At 50.3% G+C, this 19,649-nt stretch overlaps 1 protein-coding gene across 1 annotated transcript in view; it reads right to left on the reverse strand.

The window, feature by feature from the left end:
* Nucleotides 1–201: 201 nt before the first annotated feature.
* Nucleotides 202–19,649, reverse strand: part of MAPK4 (mitogen-activated protein kinase 4) — a 46,115-nt gene continuing 26,667 nt past the window's right edge. The window contains exons 3-6 of the mRNA XM_075077219.1: nucleotides 14,219–14,363; nucleotides 7,784–7,945; nucleotides 5,481–5,682; nucleotides 202–3,671 (exon numbers count right to left, since the gene is read on the reverse strand). Of these exons, the coding sequence (XP_074933320.1) occupies nucleotides 2,984–3,671; nucleotides 5,481–5,682; nucleotides 7,784–7,945; nucleotides 14,219–14,363 (1,197 nt within the window). The 3' untranslated portion in view covers nucleotides 202–2,983. The remainder of the gene's footprint in view (nucleotides 3,672–5,480; nucleotides 5,683–7,783; nucleotides 7,946–14,218; nucleotides 14,364–19,649) is intronic.

The following is a 19,649-nucleotide window of genomic DNA, read 5'->3' on the forward strand; positions in this document are numbered from 1 at the left end:
ACGGCCTGCACCCGCCAAAGCAAAGCTCAGTGAAAAGCCACCCAACGCCAAATAACCCCAGAACGCAAATACCCATGCGATGTATGTGCTAATTCAGGTGTTCGTGATCATTCGCAGAAGAAACCTAGCTACAAGTGCTGAAATAAACCTTTCAAGTCTCATAATAAGCAAAATAATTACACACTACCAAGCAAGGAAGGCTCAAGCCTTAAATTTTATTGTTGTAGATGAGAAATAAGTCTGGCTTATGATCGGCTGAGCACACTCGGGTAACAAATTAAAGCCACCCCTCTTGTTACCCCCCCCCCTCTCCCAGCACGTGACACCGAGGTTTTGGAACAACGTTAAATAACAGCTCGTGAACCGAGGTGGAAAATCTGGAGCAGCGGCAATAAACTTGTGAAGTTAATATTAGACCTTAACTGTGGGCCTCCAAGCTCCCACTCCTCCTTAGAAGATAATATTCAAAAGCCAACCTGTTACTTTCACGGCCATAATAAATAGTCCCGTACGCCTCTGGTGCAGACGTTCAGGCCGAATGTAACCACCCCCAGAAAATGGCTTCTGGCTTCAGAGGACGTGGCGACTGATGCCCGCTGAGGAAAACGCCAGCGTGGTTTGATCGCTGCTGATTTCACATGTCAGCGCCTCTCTGTGTTTAACCCAACGGTAGCAAAGAGTTGCTGAATCTGTCAGAAGAGAGTTTTAAAAGTCAGCTCTCGCATTGCTGATCTTATCCTTCAGGTTTAAACTCCATCGGCTCCCAAACATTCAGTTGATGCCTCCGGCTGCAGCGTTTGTGCACCTCCCATCAGAGGCTGGGTGTTACCTGCTCCTCCTAGGGTGGCACCAGGGAGTGATGGGGCACAGCTGTGGCTGCCGCCACCTCCTCCTCTCTGGGCACACGCTCACTCGAGCGCCGGCAATCCCAATCCCAGCTTCTTTTTTGGCCGCTGCCGGGTGCATGGCGAAGCTGAGCAGGACCACAGGCGGTGAGTCGTGGGCTGCCGGGGCCGGATTTGGCTGCGCCTCACTGCAGGGGCAGCTGCTTCGGCGTCTGAATTTCTCCCACCATGTGTAAAAGTGCTGAGCTTTAGTTGAGGTATATCAATAATCTGCAACACCCTGGAAACCAACCCTCTGTTTCTCCCTTGTTTCCCCTCTCTAAACCACCGTGGGGGATGTCCAAGCACCCGAAGCAAAGACCAGAGCCCAACGGCTTTGCCTTCCAGGTGCCTTCTCCAAAGGCTTTGCCTTCCAGATGCCTTCTCCACCCCTGCCCCAGGACTTCCACCCCATCCCATCCATGCAGCTGGCAGCCTTCACATCTATGCTGCTCACCAGCTGGCGTAACGGCATTTCAAGCAGCCTAAGGAGAGATCTTCACAATAAGAAGTTTTTGGGCTTGTCGATGCCTTGCACAAGCTCTCCTACAGCTAAACCTGTACCTGATCCCACCAAGAACAGACACCAGGGTTAATACAGTAAATGCTGCTGTTAGTTATCATCCGAGTCTCACATGAGTTTCCTTCGCATCTCAGAACATCGAGTAGATTGCTTGCTAAAAGAGTTGAAATGATTCATACAGGAATAATAGCTAAATGTGGACCTTGGAGTTACTAAGTACAGTAGTTTCTCTTTTACAAAGAGATAATTGTGCTGGAGAGCACAGCGACACAACAGCAAGGAAAGCGGAGATTGGCTTTTATGACAGTATTTACAGGTTTTCCATTTAAAAAACTGCCGAGTTTGATTAAATATAAGTATAGATCATTTCTTCCATATACAAACTCTTGTTAGCTGATTAATTATTAAGGTGCTCAGAAGTGTGGATGAAAACAGAAGTTACAGTAGATCAGTTGTGTTTGCGTCTATTTACAAACCGTGCTCGGTTGCCTGCTGACACCAGCATCTTCCAAGGAAGCTGGAAGCGAAGCGGCCAGTTACGAATCTAATGCCACAGGAACTGTTGTTTTCTTCACAACATCTTTGTCAGAAGGTAAAAGAGTAGTACTTCCATTCCTTTTTTTATTAGCAAAGGTGGGTGCCCTTGCTGAGTCTGCGTAGCTGGTGGTGCCAGGCAGTGTCGCACCGTCAGACACCCTGTTTGTAGCTCTCAACTCCTGCCCAGCCCTTACCACCAGAATTTGCTGGTCTGCTCGGCAGCTGCCCGAGACAGGATTCGCAGCACCAGGTTGTTACACTGAAATGCATCGTATGGGGCCTCTTAAGGACTCAGAGAGCTCACGTCTACCCCGTACAACAGAAGGGAGAACTTATGTGCGAGAAACCAAACAAGGAGAACGCGCTTAGCAAAAATTTTGTCTTCCAATCAGAAAAAATAAAATCAAATCCCAAGTGGCCCATATTTTTGAGGTCAAATTCCTTCCCCGTTAACATTTTCAAAGAGTTGTTTTCTGTCCGATGGCCAAACTCTACCTTTAGTTCCATTCTCTGCCAACTGACGGCTGACCACGGACGCTGCCTGGCATCGCTTCTCTCCATACCGCCTGTACTCACACAGGTGCCTCAGAGGAGCTCAAAGTCTGGCATTTTTTTGGGAACCCATCAAACCAGGAGGGTATCTGACCATAACAAAAATGCTGATTTTGTCCTTGTCATTTTAAGATGCTATAGAAAAAGAAAGGAAAAGTTGATTTGACTTCTGTTTGTAAACTTATCACGTACTGTCACCTTTCCACTGTACATTTAAGTTTCAAACTGGTCCCAGAGATTGCAAGGCAAGAGTGTTAAGGCAGTATAAGAAACTCAGTATTTCATTCACACCTCTTGATTCCCTTAAAGGTATTTCTAAGGCATCAAAAGGGGCATGTGGTTTGTGCTTGCCTTTTCAGAAAAAGGCATTCGGTATAGTGTAAAAAACAGATGCTCAATGACAGACGGAAGCCACTCAGCCCCGGGCAACGGCCGCACCATCAGAGAGGAACAGGAGATACAGCGGGGTTTCCTGGGTGCGGGTTCCTCACCATCGCTCCTTCTGGTACACCTCTGTTTGTACAATCTCACCGGGGTGCTCAGATATGCAGGCCCCGTTGATATCACTGAGCTTGTTGTCTGGAAGATCCTCGGGTTTTGTGCAAAGTTTCAGTGCCCTGGAGATGAAGACGTCCAAGTTAAACTCAGGGTCTGTTTCGCTGTTCACCTCTGTGGGTTCCTGGTGGAGATGGCGAGGAGAAGACGGCAGGCTCCGTTCTTGGATCTCCGGGAGAGGACTGGGACACTCAAGACCCACCTGCGTGCTCTTCACCCACTGAGCAATCTCCAGAAAGAGGTTGGATGGTTCTTCTTCCAGCGAGAGCTCAGCTGCGGGTGCTATGGTTGCTCTTTTCCAGTGGGATAAATCTAAAATTAGCTTGGGCTCTGAGTAATGATGGGGCTTATTGTCTCTCCACAGCAATTTGTCCAAATAGGAGGGTGACCCCACTTTGTAATCACACGATTTTCCACAATCGGCATCAAATACTCGGTCCATGGATGAGTGGGATAGCTCCAAGAACCTCTCCGAGCTGCTCTGTGAGTATTTCCGTGGATCAACTTGCGCTTCTTCAGCGATGGATTCAGACCCTGCCCGGGGGTCCCGCTGAACCTCATCCATGTCGTGGTATTTATCGTGTCTCCATTCCAAGTCAGAGGAGAGGCTTACGTGATACCTGTGAAAGACACGCTGCTATTAGACCCGCAGACGACGGCTTTGTTAGTAACAGCAGTACTCAAAGAGATAGGCATGCTGCTGCTGCTCTTTTAATCTTTCTTTTTTTGCTAATATGCCACTTACCTACAGATCTTTAAGTTCTTATTAATATTAGAGACCTTTTTCTTGTGTGTTAATAAAAGGCGGGGCAGCTGAGTAATTTATGAGGGGTCTGAGGCTTGCCCAGGCTGCATGGACAGGACCATCTTGGGATCAAAACGTGATTAACAATATTAATAATGAAACCGTCCCCCAGCCCAGAGACAAGCACAGTGTAAGCGCTCCTTGTTTGTGGCCATAAAAGTAAAATAACTGAGCTTAAATCCCCACTGAGACCGGGCATCACCAGTTTACTCTGACATCGCGGACCAAAAGCATCCCTGAGGGGTCGCCTTATTAAGCGATAACTTCTCAAGCCAGTCAAACTCCCTTGATCGCAATTACCCAACAACACCCATTCTTAGACATGCTTTTCAAAGCAACATCTAATTTACTGGCTCCTAACTGAGCTGCCTTTAAAAGATGTGTTATCCCAGGTATTGGGGTTCTGTGTCCTGGCAATGAAATTCCCTTCAGGTGTCCCACAACACACATTAATTTTCCATCTCAACTATCATTTTCCATCTCTAAAATAATTTTCTATCTAAAACACTCAGCTTGTGTTGCAAAATTTACGGCCTTACAGCAGATATCCCCAGCTGGGTGGCAGGACCAACGGTCTAGGTTCCGGCTTCTTGTGCCACGCCAATAAAGCCGAGAGATAAAAAGGTGACAACGTGACCTCCAGCAACGGATTTGCTGCTCTGGGGACTATAACTGGCAGGGATGCTGGAGCTGTGGGGATACGCTGAAGATAGATGATATCCTGAGAAAAGCTTCCAGCTTCCCTCCTTACCTAATTTACCTGCTTGTCCCCGCCAGCCGCCAACCTGATACTTGTTCACCCAGCCAAAGAGATTAATGATAGTGAAGGCAAGGAATTTCTTTAGATTAATTTTTTCAATGCTGGTGAAATATAGTGCATTAAGAAGGCGAGGAGATGTAATTGCTATGCAGAGAGGAACAACGCTGCAGACATCCTCAGCCAGCTCACCCGCAGGAGCTCTGTAGGAAAGTAAACCTAGTTAATTCTTAGCTGCTTGTTTTGTCCTACCTGGTCCAGTACTGGGACTGGCCTAGTAACTGGGGTAGTCATCTAGGACATGAGAGACCTCAGCTCAAGGCTTTGATCTGCTCTAAACTTCCTGTACGACTTTCAGCAAACCATTTAAAAGTCAATGCAATTAAGGATTTTTTAAAAGACCCCAGATCTGTGGCCTCTGGGGCTTACATGCCTTGAAAAGTGATAAATATAGAGCTCCAAATCAGGCCCAGTCCCCAAAAGGTACAAGAATTACATTCTTTTATAACTTGTATTATAGGGACAGAGGGAAGAACTGTAGCGTCACTTAGACAGGTGTAACTCAAATGATGACAACATAGGCTGTGAATAAAACCAAGAGCAGGAAGATACTCAGTAACCAGAACTTGCAGACTCAACGTCTACTCCCTGTGGAAACCAATGCTGAAGCTCTCATTGGCTTCAGCAAGGTGCCAGCTCGGGCCAGAATTACAATACGGCATAAAGAAGGAAAAGCAGGTGTCTTTTGTGGGTCTGGAACATGTGTGACTGTACCCAGTCACGAGCAGGTCAGAGACTCACCAGTCAAGTTCTGCCTAAAGAATTTAAGCCAGTATCTAGTCTCTGGCCCAGCCTTGGGTACCATACCTGTCCCAGTTAGACATCTGGCTCTGGTTGGCTTCCATCAGTAAAATATCATCAATCTCATCCTCAATCCGGAATGGATGCTGAGACACTGGTTCATCCTCGGGGCAGGAATACGGCCTCATGTAAGGATGCTGCAGACCCATCTCAGCCGTTAATCGATCCATAGGGTTAAATGTCAGTATTTTCTCCAGAAAATCAATAGCTGCGAAGCAGAGAGAAACAAGCTCACTAATTCCTCAAAAGCAATACCAGCTTCCTTTCCTCGTGAATCCCCCATAATAAATCCCCGCCCAGTAAGGAAGGAATTAAAGGTCGCAACCCGTGTACATCTAAAATGGGCACTTCTGCCCTTGCTGCGCCCATCTTACCCCCCACGGGAGCAATCCTGCAGCCCGCAGGCCTTGGTTCATCTAGGGAGGCAGGAGAAACGACTGAGAGAGCATCACACCTCCACAGGACAGCTGCGATCCCGGGCCAGAACGCTAAGCTCGCACCCCAGAAAGACCTTTGGACGGTGTTGGGATTTGGTCCCACGCTCTCAGATCCATTCGACAAGCGCATTGTGTTTCAGACAACTGATGGCACATCTTTACAGGCAGCTGAAGCCGGATTAGATTTGAAGTGCGATTTTTAAAAGTCCTCGGCGTGACCAACACTATGAAACTATTTTGCCCATTAATATTTAAAGAATCCTGAGCGCCTAAAATTATGTTAGAGAGACCGGGGAGCGTGAACTCTTTCTAGGACGATGAAGGAGGAAATTAAGCGCAATTAAAGTGAGTAGAATGAACTCTAAACGTATAGGGTTTATTGTGATTTCTTTGATGCTTCTCTTTACTGAGGTTATGTGAAAAGATCAAATCCTATCATTGAAGATGTTGTTTATTCAGCTGATTCCTGGAGCATGGAAGAGTCCCTTCGAGTTCAGATAATACAAACAGGAATACGCCTTTCTTCAGTTCCATCTTTTGCACTGTACCTTCAGAAATATCCCCATTAAAGACTTGATTGTGTGAATGGGACCGTTTCTTTAGGGGCAAAATCACTCAGCAGAAAAGAAGGGCCGTACCTACTGCCTCAGTGCTTAAACATTAACCAATATCCGATTGTCTCCCATGGGACTATTTCATTGCTTGGACTAATTAAGTAGGAAGGAATCAATAGCTTCATAAGGTCACCGACTGTGGGCAAGAAGCACGGTGGAACGATATATTACGAGTTATATATTACGATATATTACGGGTCAGAGAGGCAGGAAAATGTCGACGACTTATGCAAGGGGCGCAGGTGACCTTTCTTCCCACAGTAATGACAGGGAATAAATCCATTCCTGCTTGCTGGGGGCTGACGCGGTCCCTGGTAACCCGCGCCGACGTGTATTGCATTGCCAAGCCCATATAGTGGCCGTCCTATAATGAAGAGTTACACCAGGGAACGTAAGCTGGGCTTGGTCTTGACGCCTTCCCAAAAGCAAGTGGCCAGGTTCCCCAGCCCAGTTTAAGCCTTGGAAGGAGCTCAGAAGAGCTGACGTGCCCTGGTCCGCGCTGCTCAAGTCTGGCTGCCGCCCTGCAAGCTCTCACTGTCTGCGAAGCCGCTCCAGGCAAAAGTTCAGGTCCAAAAGCCTGTGGTTTGCAGCCCCCTCGCAACAACGCGCTGCTGATTTTATTTTTTAAGCTTTAGCCAAAGGAGGGAAGTGGCTGAAGCGGTATCTGAGCATTGCAAGCTGTGACAGCCCAACGCGAGTGGTTACCAAGCCTCAGAGCACTCGGAGGATGTTTCTGCCTGTAGCAACCATCTCATGGAGTTCAGATATTTATGAAATAAAAGCATTTACTTTCTTGTACTAGACAATTGCATTCATGCAAAGGGCACAGCAGGAAAATGACAGGGCTTGAAGATAACCTCTGCGCTGAACCCTCGCTTACAGCTCAGGAAGAGGCACAGGAAGGCAGGGACGGACCTTGAAAGAGTATTGGAACAGTCTTGGAAGACTATTTCACCCTCATTTCTGTATGAGCTACCTGCAAGAAAGCTACTGGGTCATGAGCGCTGTCCTCCAGCCCATGCCTTCCCCGGTGGGACGGTGAGCAGGACCTGGGGGGACAGCGGTGGGGACGTGTAAGTGCCAGGCGGGAGCAAGCATCGCAGACCCTCAGATATCAGAACTCTCATTCACCAGCTTTCATGCACGTGGCCTTAGAGGATGATTCCTGTCACCCCCTGGGGAAATAGGTCTGAAAACACGGCAGCTGGGGGAAGTCCCAGGAGGAGGACACCGCCAAAGCCAGCAGGTGCTACGGTACCTTCGCTGTCCACTTCGGGGAGCAGCTTGCGCAGCGGCTTCCGCACTTCCCAGGTGCTGTTGATAAATGTGGGCATCACTTTGAGCAGCTCCTCTTTGTCTTCCTCGTGGATAACGGGGATTGTCTCCAGAATAAGCTGCATCTGTTCCAGCTCGTGACCCCCTAAATGGGTAGAAAACAGGCAGTGAGTTGAGACCCAGAAGTTAAATTGGGGGGGTGTGTGTGTGATATTATCAGCCACCTCCCACGTGGCCACCGCTCTGAAATGAGCCACGTCACCACAGCACCGCATCTCATAGAATCATAGAATTATTAAGGCTGGAAAAGACCTCTAGGATCATCAAGTCCAACCGCCAGCCCAACCCCTCCCCAGGCCTCCTAAACCATGTCCCCAAGCGCCACGTCTACACATCTTTTAAATACCTCCAGGGATGGTGACTCCACCATCCCTGCGAGCCCCTCCACGCTGACACGTCCCCACGTCAGCCACCACTCTTTGCTCCAAGGAAAATGTGGTGGGGGTCCCAGCCAGGTCACCTCTTTTTAAGGGTGAAAGGGTTAACCTAAACAATTTGCCCTCCTGGTGTAACCACCCTGCGAAGCTTTTCAACTAACCTAGCCATCTATTTAAAAAAATCTATGAAGCAGAAACCATACCCGTCTGAAGTCACGGGGTATCTATCAGTGGGGTCCATCCTGCATGACGGAAGGAGATGGATGTTGGCTCTAACGGCCTCAAAACTGATGACCCTCTTTAATCAATACTATGGCTGGGCTTGTTCGTAACCCCAAATAAAGCAGCTCAGCTCATTCGGCTGCGGCCAGGCAGGGCAGTGCCCGATGCTGTCCCTGCCATGTGCTGTGCTACACTGAGAAGCAAAGCCCCTCCATGCAGCAGTGACAAAAAAGCACTGCTGCATCCCCAACGATAACAAGAAGATCGTGAACCCAGCTCCATGAGTCCCAGAGCTTCATCTTTAAATGAACGCGAGTGCCTGACCTCTGCGCTTTGCCGATGGGAAAGGGCTTTTCTGACCGGGTCCCACCTGGCTGCTGGGCACCGAGTCAAGGCTCTCATGGTGATGATCCCCACAGCTACCATGAGCAGTCATATATTTTAAATCCTTCAGGACATATTTACCCGTGCATCCCTAAGCCTCTGCTCAGGACTGGCTACCAGTCAGTGAGAGGAGAGAAGCAGCAGCGCCGGCGGAGCGTAGCCAACCGCCTCATTAATGAACGTTAATCCCATTCTTTAGTGCACTATTGGACATGATCAAGAGCTCCGCGGCTGATTTCCAGCTTCCTACGTGTACAGAGAAGCAGCCTCGCAGAAATACTGAGTTGTGCTATTGATTTTCTGTCTGCCAGAAACGCTGGTTATAAATATTCTGTCATCAGAGGCAGGACTATCCATTTAGACAGCGAGCTGGCTGGGGCGGACAAACCAACAGGGATTTTTGGGCTACCAAGCCCCTTGCTGTCCCACTGATGGATTTTAGGCTGCTTGACTGGCAAGCAGCGCCCAGCTCATCCACAGCAAGAGGAATGAAGCTCATTTATGGCACAGCACTTCTGATCGGTCTGCAGGGAGGGTGGAGAGACCAGCTCGTAGGGGATTGTGGAGACCATCGCTGGCTTCACACCCTCAAGCAACCCTGTACCTTTCAAGGTCCCTGGCAGCTCACAGGGGCTGCCCTTCCCAGCCCAGAGCTCCCTGTGGGTCTGCAGGAGGTTTCCAGACTCACGTCCATGGAACTGACCTTGAACACCCTCCCCCCACCCCCAGAGCAAGGGGAGCTCCAAATATCAAGGTTGGGAAAGGGTCTCCATGCATCATGGCCTCATCACTCCAACAAGGTTTGGTTCAGTGCAGCCGTGGCCACTTTCACCCCGAACAGCAGAGCTCCGAGCCAGGACATGGCAATGAAATCAGACAACCCTAAACTAACACTGATGTTAGCACAGCTCGTCACCGTCACGCCACATGTCCGCTCAGAACAAACCCTCCGAAGAAGATAGAGCAACAGGAAAAGCGAAAGACAGAGGGACACCCTCCTAATACCAATCCTGGGCAAATAAATTCACTTTCCTATAGAAAAATACTAATTTTAGGTCATTTAGAGGTTCACGGCATGGCTCAAGGAGAAACTAAAGATGAAAAGCGAACACTTCCCCAGGCTTGCAACCAAGTCCTGGGTGAGCACCCAAGCCCTGCTCCTCTGGGAGCAAGTACTGATCCCATGGGAAAAGCCACCGCCCTCGGTCACGGGCACGGCCCCACCGCTGAACCCCACAGAGATCCGCGAGGACAGGCGGCTTTTCTTTTTCTCCTGTTTTCTCTTGCTTCCACTGGCGGTGCTTTCAGATAGGCTTGGACAGCAGAGGGTGGAGAAGTCACTGGAGGGAGCTGTAGCCACCCAGTTACGGAAGCTCTTCCTTGTTTTCCATGCCGCTCGTGGTGCAGAGCCCTCCAAAGGTCTGTGAACCAGATTTTAGCTGTTGGAGACACGCTACGCTCCTGGGAGCTTTGGGTTAGCCAAATTTCCTGTGCCCTCCGAGGGCTCTGCCAAACCCAGAGCTGCTCCTGCCACCACATCGCCCAGAGAAGGGGCTGTGAGGAGGGCAAGGGCGCTGGGGTCCCTCTCTGCTGGGTGTTCATTAACTTGTGCAGGAGAACGAAAGCAGCGAGTGACATCTATTCCTAATATCTGATCACCTTAATTTAACCACATCGCTTAAGCACCCCAGATAGACACCTGAGTTAATTATATTGACTTATGCTAAGCACCCAATTTACATTGTGCTGCTCACGCATAGTCAAAGACCAATTTATCCAGTGTAAGGCAATTACTGGAGGTTTGCAGCTTTCTGGGAACTACATCGCTGTTAGTTCCTGTGGGGTGTGACCCAGGAGTCTCTGAAAGTCTCGTCCTTCAGCAATGCGGGCTGTAGCTGGCTCAGGGCAATCTCCTCCCAAGCAAAGAGGAAAAAAGCAAAAGCAAAGATGAACCCACGCTGTCATGCAAGTTTTTGCCAGTTTTAGCTATTCTGAGTGGTTGGGTTTTATTCTCCTCCTCCTTGGACACCAGCAGATGAAAGACGGTACATGGCATAGGACACCACAAGCACCCTGCCCCACTGCCGGGCTCCCACCCTGGCTCTTCTTTACTTACTGTTATAGGAGGAGGCCAGGAAAATGTGGCACGGGGCCAGAATCTACCCCTAACAACTCTACGGACTATTTTTAAAGGAATATGTATATTTTGAGCTTCGGTTTTGATCCCCGCCCATTAACTAGTATCCTACCATCAGGTTGGGGCTTATTAAGAGATTGCACAGGGCTGGAAAGCCGAGAAGCAGGGATGCTCACAGCACCTGACTGGCTGAGTGCAGTCTGTGATCTGCCAAATCCCATCTCCTCACCTCTAACCTAAGCTGGACTCTGAGGAACTGACCTGCAAAGTAGGTTCCTGTTCAGCTGCTCTGGGGCGTCTCCCTGGGCAGCTGGGACAGAACCGATCTCACCTGTATCACGTGCAACACAAGCATGGGCACTTCAGCGTGTTCTCCAGATGATCTTTATGAGCATGAGTGGAAAAATAAGTAGTACTATGGCACAATCTCGTAAAGTCATAGAATCATTAAGGTTGGGAAAGACCTCTAAGATCATCAAGTCCGACCCCAACCCAGCACCCCCAGGCCTCCTAAACCATGGCCCCAAGGGCCACGGCTGCACGTCCTTTGAACCCCCCCAGGGTCGGTGACTCCCCCACCTCTCTGGGCAGCCTGTGCCAGGGCCTGACCGCTCTGGCAGGGAAGGCATTTCCCCTCATCTCCAACCTAAACCTCCCCTGACGCAGCTTGAGGCCGTTTCCTCTCGTCCTGTCCCTGGTGACCTGGGAGCAGAGACCAACCCCCCCCTCACTCCAGCCCCTCTCAGGCAGCTGCAGAGAGCGAGAAGGGCTCCCCTCAGCCCCCTCTTCTCCAGGCTAAACCCCCCCAGCCCCCTCAGCCGCCCCCCAGCACACTTGTGCTCCAGACCCTGCCCCAGCCCCGCTGCCCTTCTCTGGACACGCTCCAGCCCCTCAAGGCCCTTCTTGTCCCGAGGGGCCCAAACCTGAGCCCAGCATTCGAGGTGGGGCCTCCCCAGGGCCGAGCACAGGGGCCCCATCCCTGCCCGGCTCCTGCTGGCCACACCAGTGCTGACACAAGCCCGGGGGCTGGTGGCCTCCTTGGCCACCCGGGCACTGCTGGCTCATGCCCAGCCGGCTGTCAGCCAGCACCCCCAGGGCCTTCTCCGCCGGGCACTTCCCAGCCCCTCTGCCCCAGGCCTGCAGCGTTGCCTGGGGTTGTCATGACCTGATCTCAGCTGAAGGCAGACAGCTAACAGAGGCCAGATGAATCACATCCTCAAGCTGCCTCTGCCTTGACCATGAAGGGAGCTTTAGGGAGCAGCTGGGACACCTAGGCAGTAGATGGCTGGTGTCAATCAACACAGTTTCTACCCCTGGGGTTCACAAACAGCACAAAAAACCAAGCTGGGCTGAGGCAGGGGTCAAGCACAGTTTGGAAAGCTAGGATGAAGGTGAATGCTTGGGTGCTCTAATAACATGGCCAGAGAAGGACCTGGCAAGACACTTTGTTTTGCTGTATGAGGCGCAAGTAGATGAAAGGAGATTGTCCTAAGAGTCCAAAAGGATTTCCCTGGGACTCCAGCTACACCCAGCTGAATACAAGGCAGTGCATTGCTCTGGTCTGGTGCAAATCCTGCAGGACCGAGACCCTGCCATCTGCGCTTGGGTTTGCTTCTGCTGCTCTGGTTTACCTGGGGCTAGTTCAGTCCCTGGACCAGTAGCTCTGCCTTGGAAAGGCATCGTCCAGTTTGCTTCCACCCAAAAAGCTCAGAGACTCTTCCACGGTGCAAACCATGGCTTGGCAAGGGGAGGCAGCTGGCAGAGCTGCCTCGGGAGCTCTCTCACGTGCAGCACCTCCCAGCGAGACCAGAAAATGCCCTGTGCCTGCAGGGACAAGCGGCACGTGGAGATGCCCCCGCTCTTGGAATATATCCCGAGGAGGCGGCAGGAGCAGCCAGGTCTGATGCACAATTTCCAGAGCTGAAGTCCCTGGACTTGAAAATTTTGGGGAGGGAAGACTGAGGACAAGAGGAAGGAAAGAGAGGGAGGCACTTTTAACGATCTCTTCAAAATGATACCGACTGCTTAATTTTCAGCTTTCACAAAAGAAATATGGAAGCTGCAAGCGGGAACGGGGAGGGAGTGACAGAGCAGCTGCAATCAAACACCGGCTGCGGAGCTTTGCGGTGCACTGAAATATTTGTGAAGAAAATGTCCTTCTCCATTATTAATGAGTCTAATTATTTATTTACACAACTCTCTGAACAGCTGCTCAAAAAATGCGTTAAACCTTGTCATTCAGAACACTAACGGGCGGTGGAGAGACAACCAAGGAGGAGCGTTGCTGCAGTCCCTGGGCAGGGAGGCAGCTTGTTCAACAGGCAGAGAGTGCCTGCTTCATTCCTGAACGAACGGCTCCGCGTTCCAGCTTGGGAAGCACAGCTTTGCTCCTGGCTGTAGCATTTTTGGAATTGTATTAAATAAAGATTTGCTTCTCAAGAATATCAGAGTTGAGCTTCAAACGCTGCACTGATAATTATGCGCTCCTTGCCGGTGCTTTTTTGTCTGCTTTTCCTTGCACTGCACCTTTACAACTCCAATACCTGCTTACAGGAAAATCTTGAGAACAGGTAGCGGCATTCAAATGTCTTCCCTCAAAGAAAAGAAATACCTTGAAGACACCAATCACAATTCAAATCCACAGCAGAGAATACAAACCTCTTGGGACAGAGCCACATTACCTCCTGGCCTTATATTCCACCCCGTGATATTTTTTTAGCATCCTCCCTTCCAACAAAAAGCTCTCTTGGAGAGAGCTTTCTCTGTTGGAAATCCAGAAACAGAAAAAGGTTTTGTTGTTGCATCAGAATTGTTCTTTGTCTGAGGTTTTGCTTTAGGCAGCAGACCGTCCCTGCCCGGCAGGGCTCGGTACGGAGGCACCGATGACTCCCTGCTGGTGTCCATCGCACCCATACCACCGCGTGTCCTTCCCAGACAAGCCCGAGACGGCTCAGTGAAAATCAAGATGGTAACTCTTCTCCATCCCCAAGGGCCTGCCTGTATTGGGGAGACTGGCATCAACCAAGGGACCCTCTAATAGATTGTGCAAGTGAAGTTTGTTCTCAGGACAGCTCTCGCACCTAATAACTGACCGTAGCATCCCTGTAGTGACGTTACAAGCATTGCCTTGGCTGGCGAGGAGAGAATTCCCCCTGCCATGCTAAAAAGCCTTGGAATTGGGTAGCAAGGAAGGAAGGATGGAGAAAATAAAATTAATCAACGGGAGCCAGAAACCTACCAGCGAAGAGCATCCTTCCCGTCAGCATCTCGGCCAGGATGCAGCCGGCCGCCCACATATCAATGGCTTTGGTGTAGTTGTTCGGCGAGAGGAGGAGGCGGGGGGAGCGATACCATTTTGTTACTAAGCCTTCGGAAAGGTAACCCTGAAAAAGCAGAGACAGAGATGTCAGTGACCTTGCAAGAGAGCTCCTCGGCGGTCGCTCCTCACCACCCACCGTGGCCCCGCCATCGGATCCTGCAGAGAAGCCTGCCCACCAAGCTCGTGCTGCATCTATGGCGGGCTGCGGTTGTACGTCTTGCAGGAAGTAAGAGAGAAGTTTTTGCTCCCCAAAAACTTATTTGCTGTTTGTCACCATGGTATTGAAGCATATTCTGTAAAGGACAGATGGCTTTAATAGCACAGATTCACGGATCATACCTGCAAAAGTGATTTCACATCACTGTTAGAAGACTTAGATGTATTATATAAATCCCAATTTGACCAACTGAGACATTCTGGAAATTAAGGACGTTATTTAAGAACTTTGCTGAGTCCCAGCTATAACCCGCCGGCACGTGAAGGAAGCCTTTCCCAGCTCAGTACCCACAAGCACAGCACTTGGATGTCCAGAAGTTACCAGTCTACAATCTTTTGCCAATTCCATCTCCAGTTAAGCCTGTATCTATAGTCCCTCCACAGCCACCTAAACCACTGGTTACAGCAAACTATGTGGTGCTGAATTCCCACAGACCCAACTCCCAGCCCCGATGCTGAAATTAAAGATTTGAAGGGCAGGAGCTCCCTGGGGAGCCCATGCAAGAGCTGCTGCCTGTGGGTCAGCCCCGGCCAGGCACGAACCCGCAGTGAGCACCGGGGGATGTGCGAGACTGGGGCAGAGGTGGCACGGGGAGCACAGAGGCCTCCCAAGTGGGCAGCACCCAGAGGATGTGCTCAGCGGGATCTGGGCTCTCACAGAAGCCAGCTGAGTTCGCCCGCCTGCATCCTCAGGATGCTGCTGCAGTGAATCCCGCTCCAGTCTGGGACACGTGCTGGGAACTGCGGACAAGCCCATGCAGCATCTCACAGGGGTGGGATGTAGGATCTCATAATAAAGACGAGAACAAGGGGATTCGTGGAAAAACAGATTTATGGAAGAAAAATCACTACTGCCTGGAAGGAAAGTCTGGACCAGCAGATGTCTTAAAGCATTGCTGAGTGGGTAACACAGCCCCACAAGGGCTCCTAGCCAAGATTCTTGAAAATAAGACACCACGGGGTAAGTAGGAAAGCCCTTTCGGGGATTAGCTAGGTGATGAAGAGCTAGGAGATCCTGCCCTCTCTGCACTGAGCCTGGGTCCTGCCTAATAAATTGCCTCCCTCCCTTGCCAGCCAGCTGCTGGAGCCCCAGCATCACCTCCGGCAGCCAGGCAGCGTGGGGCAGCTCCTCGTCCTCCATCCTACTTTGCTCCCACTGAGGATGGTGGGTTGGGATGTCTGTCCTGGTTTTAAAGGAGATGCCCTCAGCAGCACCCCACGGGACAAAGACCGAGCGTCGTCACCTCTTTGGACCACAGCCCTCCCCCTTCCCGAACTCACCCAGGAGACCTGACACGAGCGCCAAGCGCTCAGCAGCTCCTGCTGAAATCAAGGGGGTGCGTTCAATCCTGCAAAGAACGCTGGCATCGTAAGGGATGGCCCAGCGCTGCCGGCTTCGCCCACCGGCCGAGCTCCGGATGCGCGGGTGCCGCGCCGGGGTTGGACACGAACGGTTATTTCATCAGGGTAATGTTGGAATATTCATAAGCTGTATTTTCTATATTAAATATAACGTATTAACAGAAGGAGGTAGATTGAAACACAGTCGAAAATACAAAATAAAATGAAATTATAAAGCTGAATTGCATTTAGATGCCATGAAGCATTTGGGGAGTATCGAAATGCAATGACAGCGTGAACACAGTGCATGTAAAAAATCAGTTAAAACCTCCATCCTAACTGATATAATTTCATAAACTGTTTTCAGTTGCAATATAACCGCTGCAGTTACGCTATGTAACATCTCCTAGGATGTTACAGGATACATCTCTCAGCCTAAACATGAGAGCAGCGCTCCATCACAAGCACTACGAGGTTTATACTGCTCCTCTTCCCCCAGTGCAGGTTTTTGTCCCAATTTCCAAACGTGCAAGTCGTCAGGCTTTTAATCATAAAGGGTTTGCTTTTAAAAGAATGTTTTCATTTTGGTTTTCTTAAGGTAAGTTGTAACAGAGACTGATTAGCTAAGAAGTTTCAGTTAATGCTGTTATATTTTTGCTAATGCTGCTGAATCAGAACCGGCACAAAAGCCCCCAGGCCTTATCCCATCAGTCCGCTGCTTTCTGCAATTATTCCCAACAGTGGAGACGTGGCTATTTATTGGAAAAATCCTAAGAAAATAAACTTTGGGGTTAGTGATCCAGGGCAATTCCTGGCTGGAGCAATTCCCTCCCTTTCCCACCAAAGGAAGGCCACTCTCCTTATAGATTTAATGCTCAGTTCATACATTTCTCCTCTCTAACAGCAAGATGGATTTGAATTCTCAGGGGTGCGCACACCATGCAAAATATATGAGCAACATACCACAAATACCTGTATGTTGCAACAGACCAAACCTTTTCTTCCCCGGGCACCTCTCGTGTATCGGAGAAAATTCCCTGCAAAAATTCACCGAATATTTTGAACCCATCTTCAACCCCTCCCCCTGCTGTATGAGGTTACTGGTGGTAAATTAATTAGCAGCACTTCTCATGCAGTCACTGCACAGCTGCGGGATGCTTAGGTAAGGATCCACCTAAACCTGGCTTAGGCACGGGCTCAGCTCTTACCCAAGGAGCCAAGACCTACATGAAGGCGGCAGCGGTGCCAGGATGGAGAGAGCCAGAGCACTTCCAGCCATCACCCATGCAAGGGATGGGCTTTAGCATGAGAATTTAATCATTTATGTAGATTCAACCGGACAGAAAGTCCAAGAACAGAAGCATATTAATTAGTTCTAATTAAGACACAACAATACATCTTCATGACAATATTCTGTGGATTCAGCACAGCCCTTTCTGAACTGAAAAACCACTGGAATCTATTTAAAAACCAATATAACAGAGTTAATTTAAAACCAGAAATAGTTTCAAGTCCAAGGCTTGCTCGCAAGCCCTCCCATGCTATTTTGTTTTTTGCAGTTTTCAAGTATCATTTTTCTGCTTCTCCTCTGCTCCCGCAGCTCTTGCAGGAACAGCCCAGGCAATCTATAAAGGTGGTGAATTCACTACAGGTAGGTTAAGCATCGAGTCTTATCAAATGGCACAGCAAGGAAACTGAAAAGCAAAGAAAACTGAATGCTTTTTCTAATCTTTACACAACAGGGGTTTTGTGCGTTGCTCGTAACACCAGAAGGAGAAACAATTTCAGGCATCCCGGTGTCGTACTGGTCACGGCACGCTGGACCGTCTGCATCCCCAGCACGCCGAGGGAAGCTGGCGCGGCACGGCATGGCACGGCAGCGCGGGGGGAGCATGGCAAGACCCGCCGGTGCCCCGATACAACCGCTGCCCAAGCCTGGAGCTCCTCCTTGGAGCTGGAGGGACCAAGGGCGGGTCTTCTCAAGGTGGACGCCGAAATTCAGGAGCCCACCTATTGCAAACCAAGCAGCCCCTAATGCTGCAGCCCAAAGCTTCTCCTGAGAGTATTTCACTCCAAAATCTATCTTCCTGCACCCAGAAAGCCACAGAGGTGCGGACCAGGCACCCACAAACTGGAAATCCAGCAGGATCCAGCCACAGCCTGTGCATCTGTGCCTCCAGCCACAGCCAGGAAGGAGATTTCTGCTGCTGCACCCGCAGGAGCCAGTTGGCTCCTGGTGCAGACGGCTGCAGTGCCGAGGGGGGGACCCCAAAATAGCAACAACCCCAAGCTTTCGGAATAATCCTGGCGCAGCAGCAGGCTGGTGCCTCTTCACAGCATGTTTTTTAAGCTTTTTTTTTTAAAAGGCAGGTAGGGCAGTTGTAGGAGAGGCTGGGAGAGACGTGGGGTTTGCAGGAACGTTGCTCCGTAACAAAATAACAGCAATGCCGTTGTGCATGGCTCCAGCAATGTGACGGGTGTTCTCGTCCTTTTGGGATGACAGAACGCATTTATTTCAGGACCGCAGACTGTTACGTGCTTCATCAGAGGACAGAGAAGGAGAATAACTGAGTGGGGGGTCGCAGAGGGAAGGCTCGGCGCTGGCTGCACGGGGCCGTGGGCAGCTGCCCGAGGGCTGAACATGGAGGGTGTTCCTCTCCAGGGCGAGCATGAAGCAACATCCCACATCCTCATCCCCTTTGAAGACCTCCGCATGATGACCCACCTGGGAATTTTATTATTTTACTGGATGAACTGGAAGCTATTACTTTTGCACTGATCTGCAAGTACAAAACGAAGGGAGGACTTAAAAGGTTTGAAGATGTTCTGGAAACTATTTACTACAGGATCTCCGCCTTAGCGTGGAATTTCTGCCAATTAATTCAGTAATTAATGTTGCCAATAGGCAGAGAGGGTCCTCTGGCAGCACCATGCCAACGGCCCCAAGTGCTTTGGGGCACCAGGCAGAGCCCCCAGACCCCCAGAAGAGATAATCTGGCTATACTGTGCAACACAGGCAGGCTAAGGACCGTCCCAATTCGCTGTCTCGTCCCCCGAGTAAAGAGATTCAGCAAGTCTCCGTATCCCCATAGAGCAGGTACTTCTGTTGTCTTCTCCAGAATGGACCACCCAACCCAACGGCTCCTCTCCGACCGGCGCTGGGCAACACCCCATGTGCAGGCCAGGGCTGAGCCTCCCCTGTGAAACATCTATTATTTTTAAGTCTAGACATTCATTGGTATTTATCCCAATTTTTAATGCTTGACTTCGCTGTCTCCCTGCTCTCCCATCCCTCCTGCCCACCACAAGCTGAGGGTGCTCAAGGGAGGACAGCACCTCACTTTTATACCCTCTTCCTCCCCGAACTTGGGGCAGATCACATCTGGACTCTGTTTTGGAGCCAAAGATATTTATTAGGGTGTAGGAGTGTGGATGGACGGATGGATGGGCAGGGGCTGGACCTTGGTGGAAAGGCAGCGAGGCATGGGGCAGGCGGGACCACGAGGCTTCAGACAGAGAGGGCACTGCAGAGCGCTCTGATGGTGAAGGCGAGTTGCTTGCATTTAGTAGGAGCTGGTTTATGAAGAGGGAAATGCTTGCCTTTGTTTTGCGTAAGGGTAAGGACCTCATGGAGGCCAGAACTGTCCCTTATCTTCAACTCCAACACTCCTCTGCTCGCCGTTTGGGCGCGGAGCAAAGCATTCAGACCACAAACACCGATGTCTGGGGAAAAAGAGAGTAATATGGAGATGTTCTAGAGGAATAGACAGCAGGATTAGTGACTCCCGGGGAT

The sequence above is a fragment of the Phalacrocorax aristotelis genome, chromosome W, assembly GCF_949628215.1.
Source record: "Phalacrocorax aristotelis chromosome W, bGulAri2.1, whole genome shotgun sequence".
Taxonomy (NCBI): domain Eukaryota; kingdom Metazoa; phylum Chordata; class Aves; order Suliformes; family Phalacrocoracidae; genus Phalacrocorax; species Phalacrocorax aristotelis.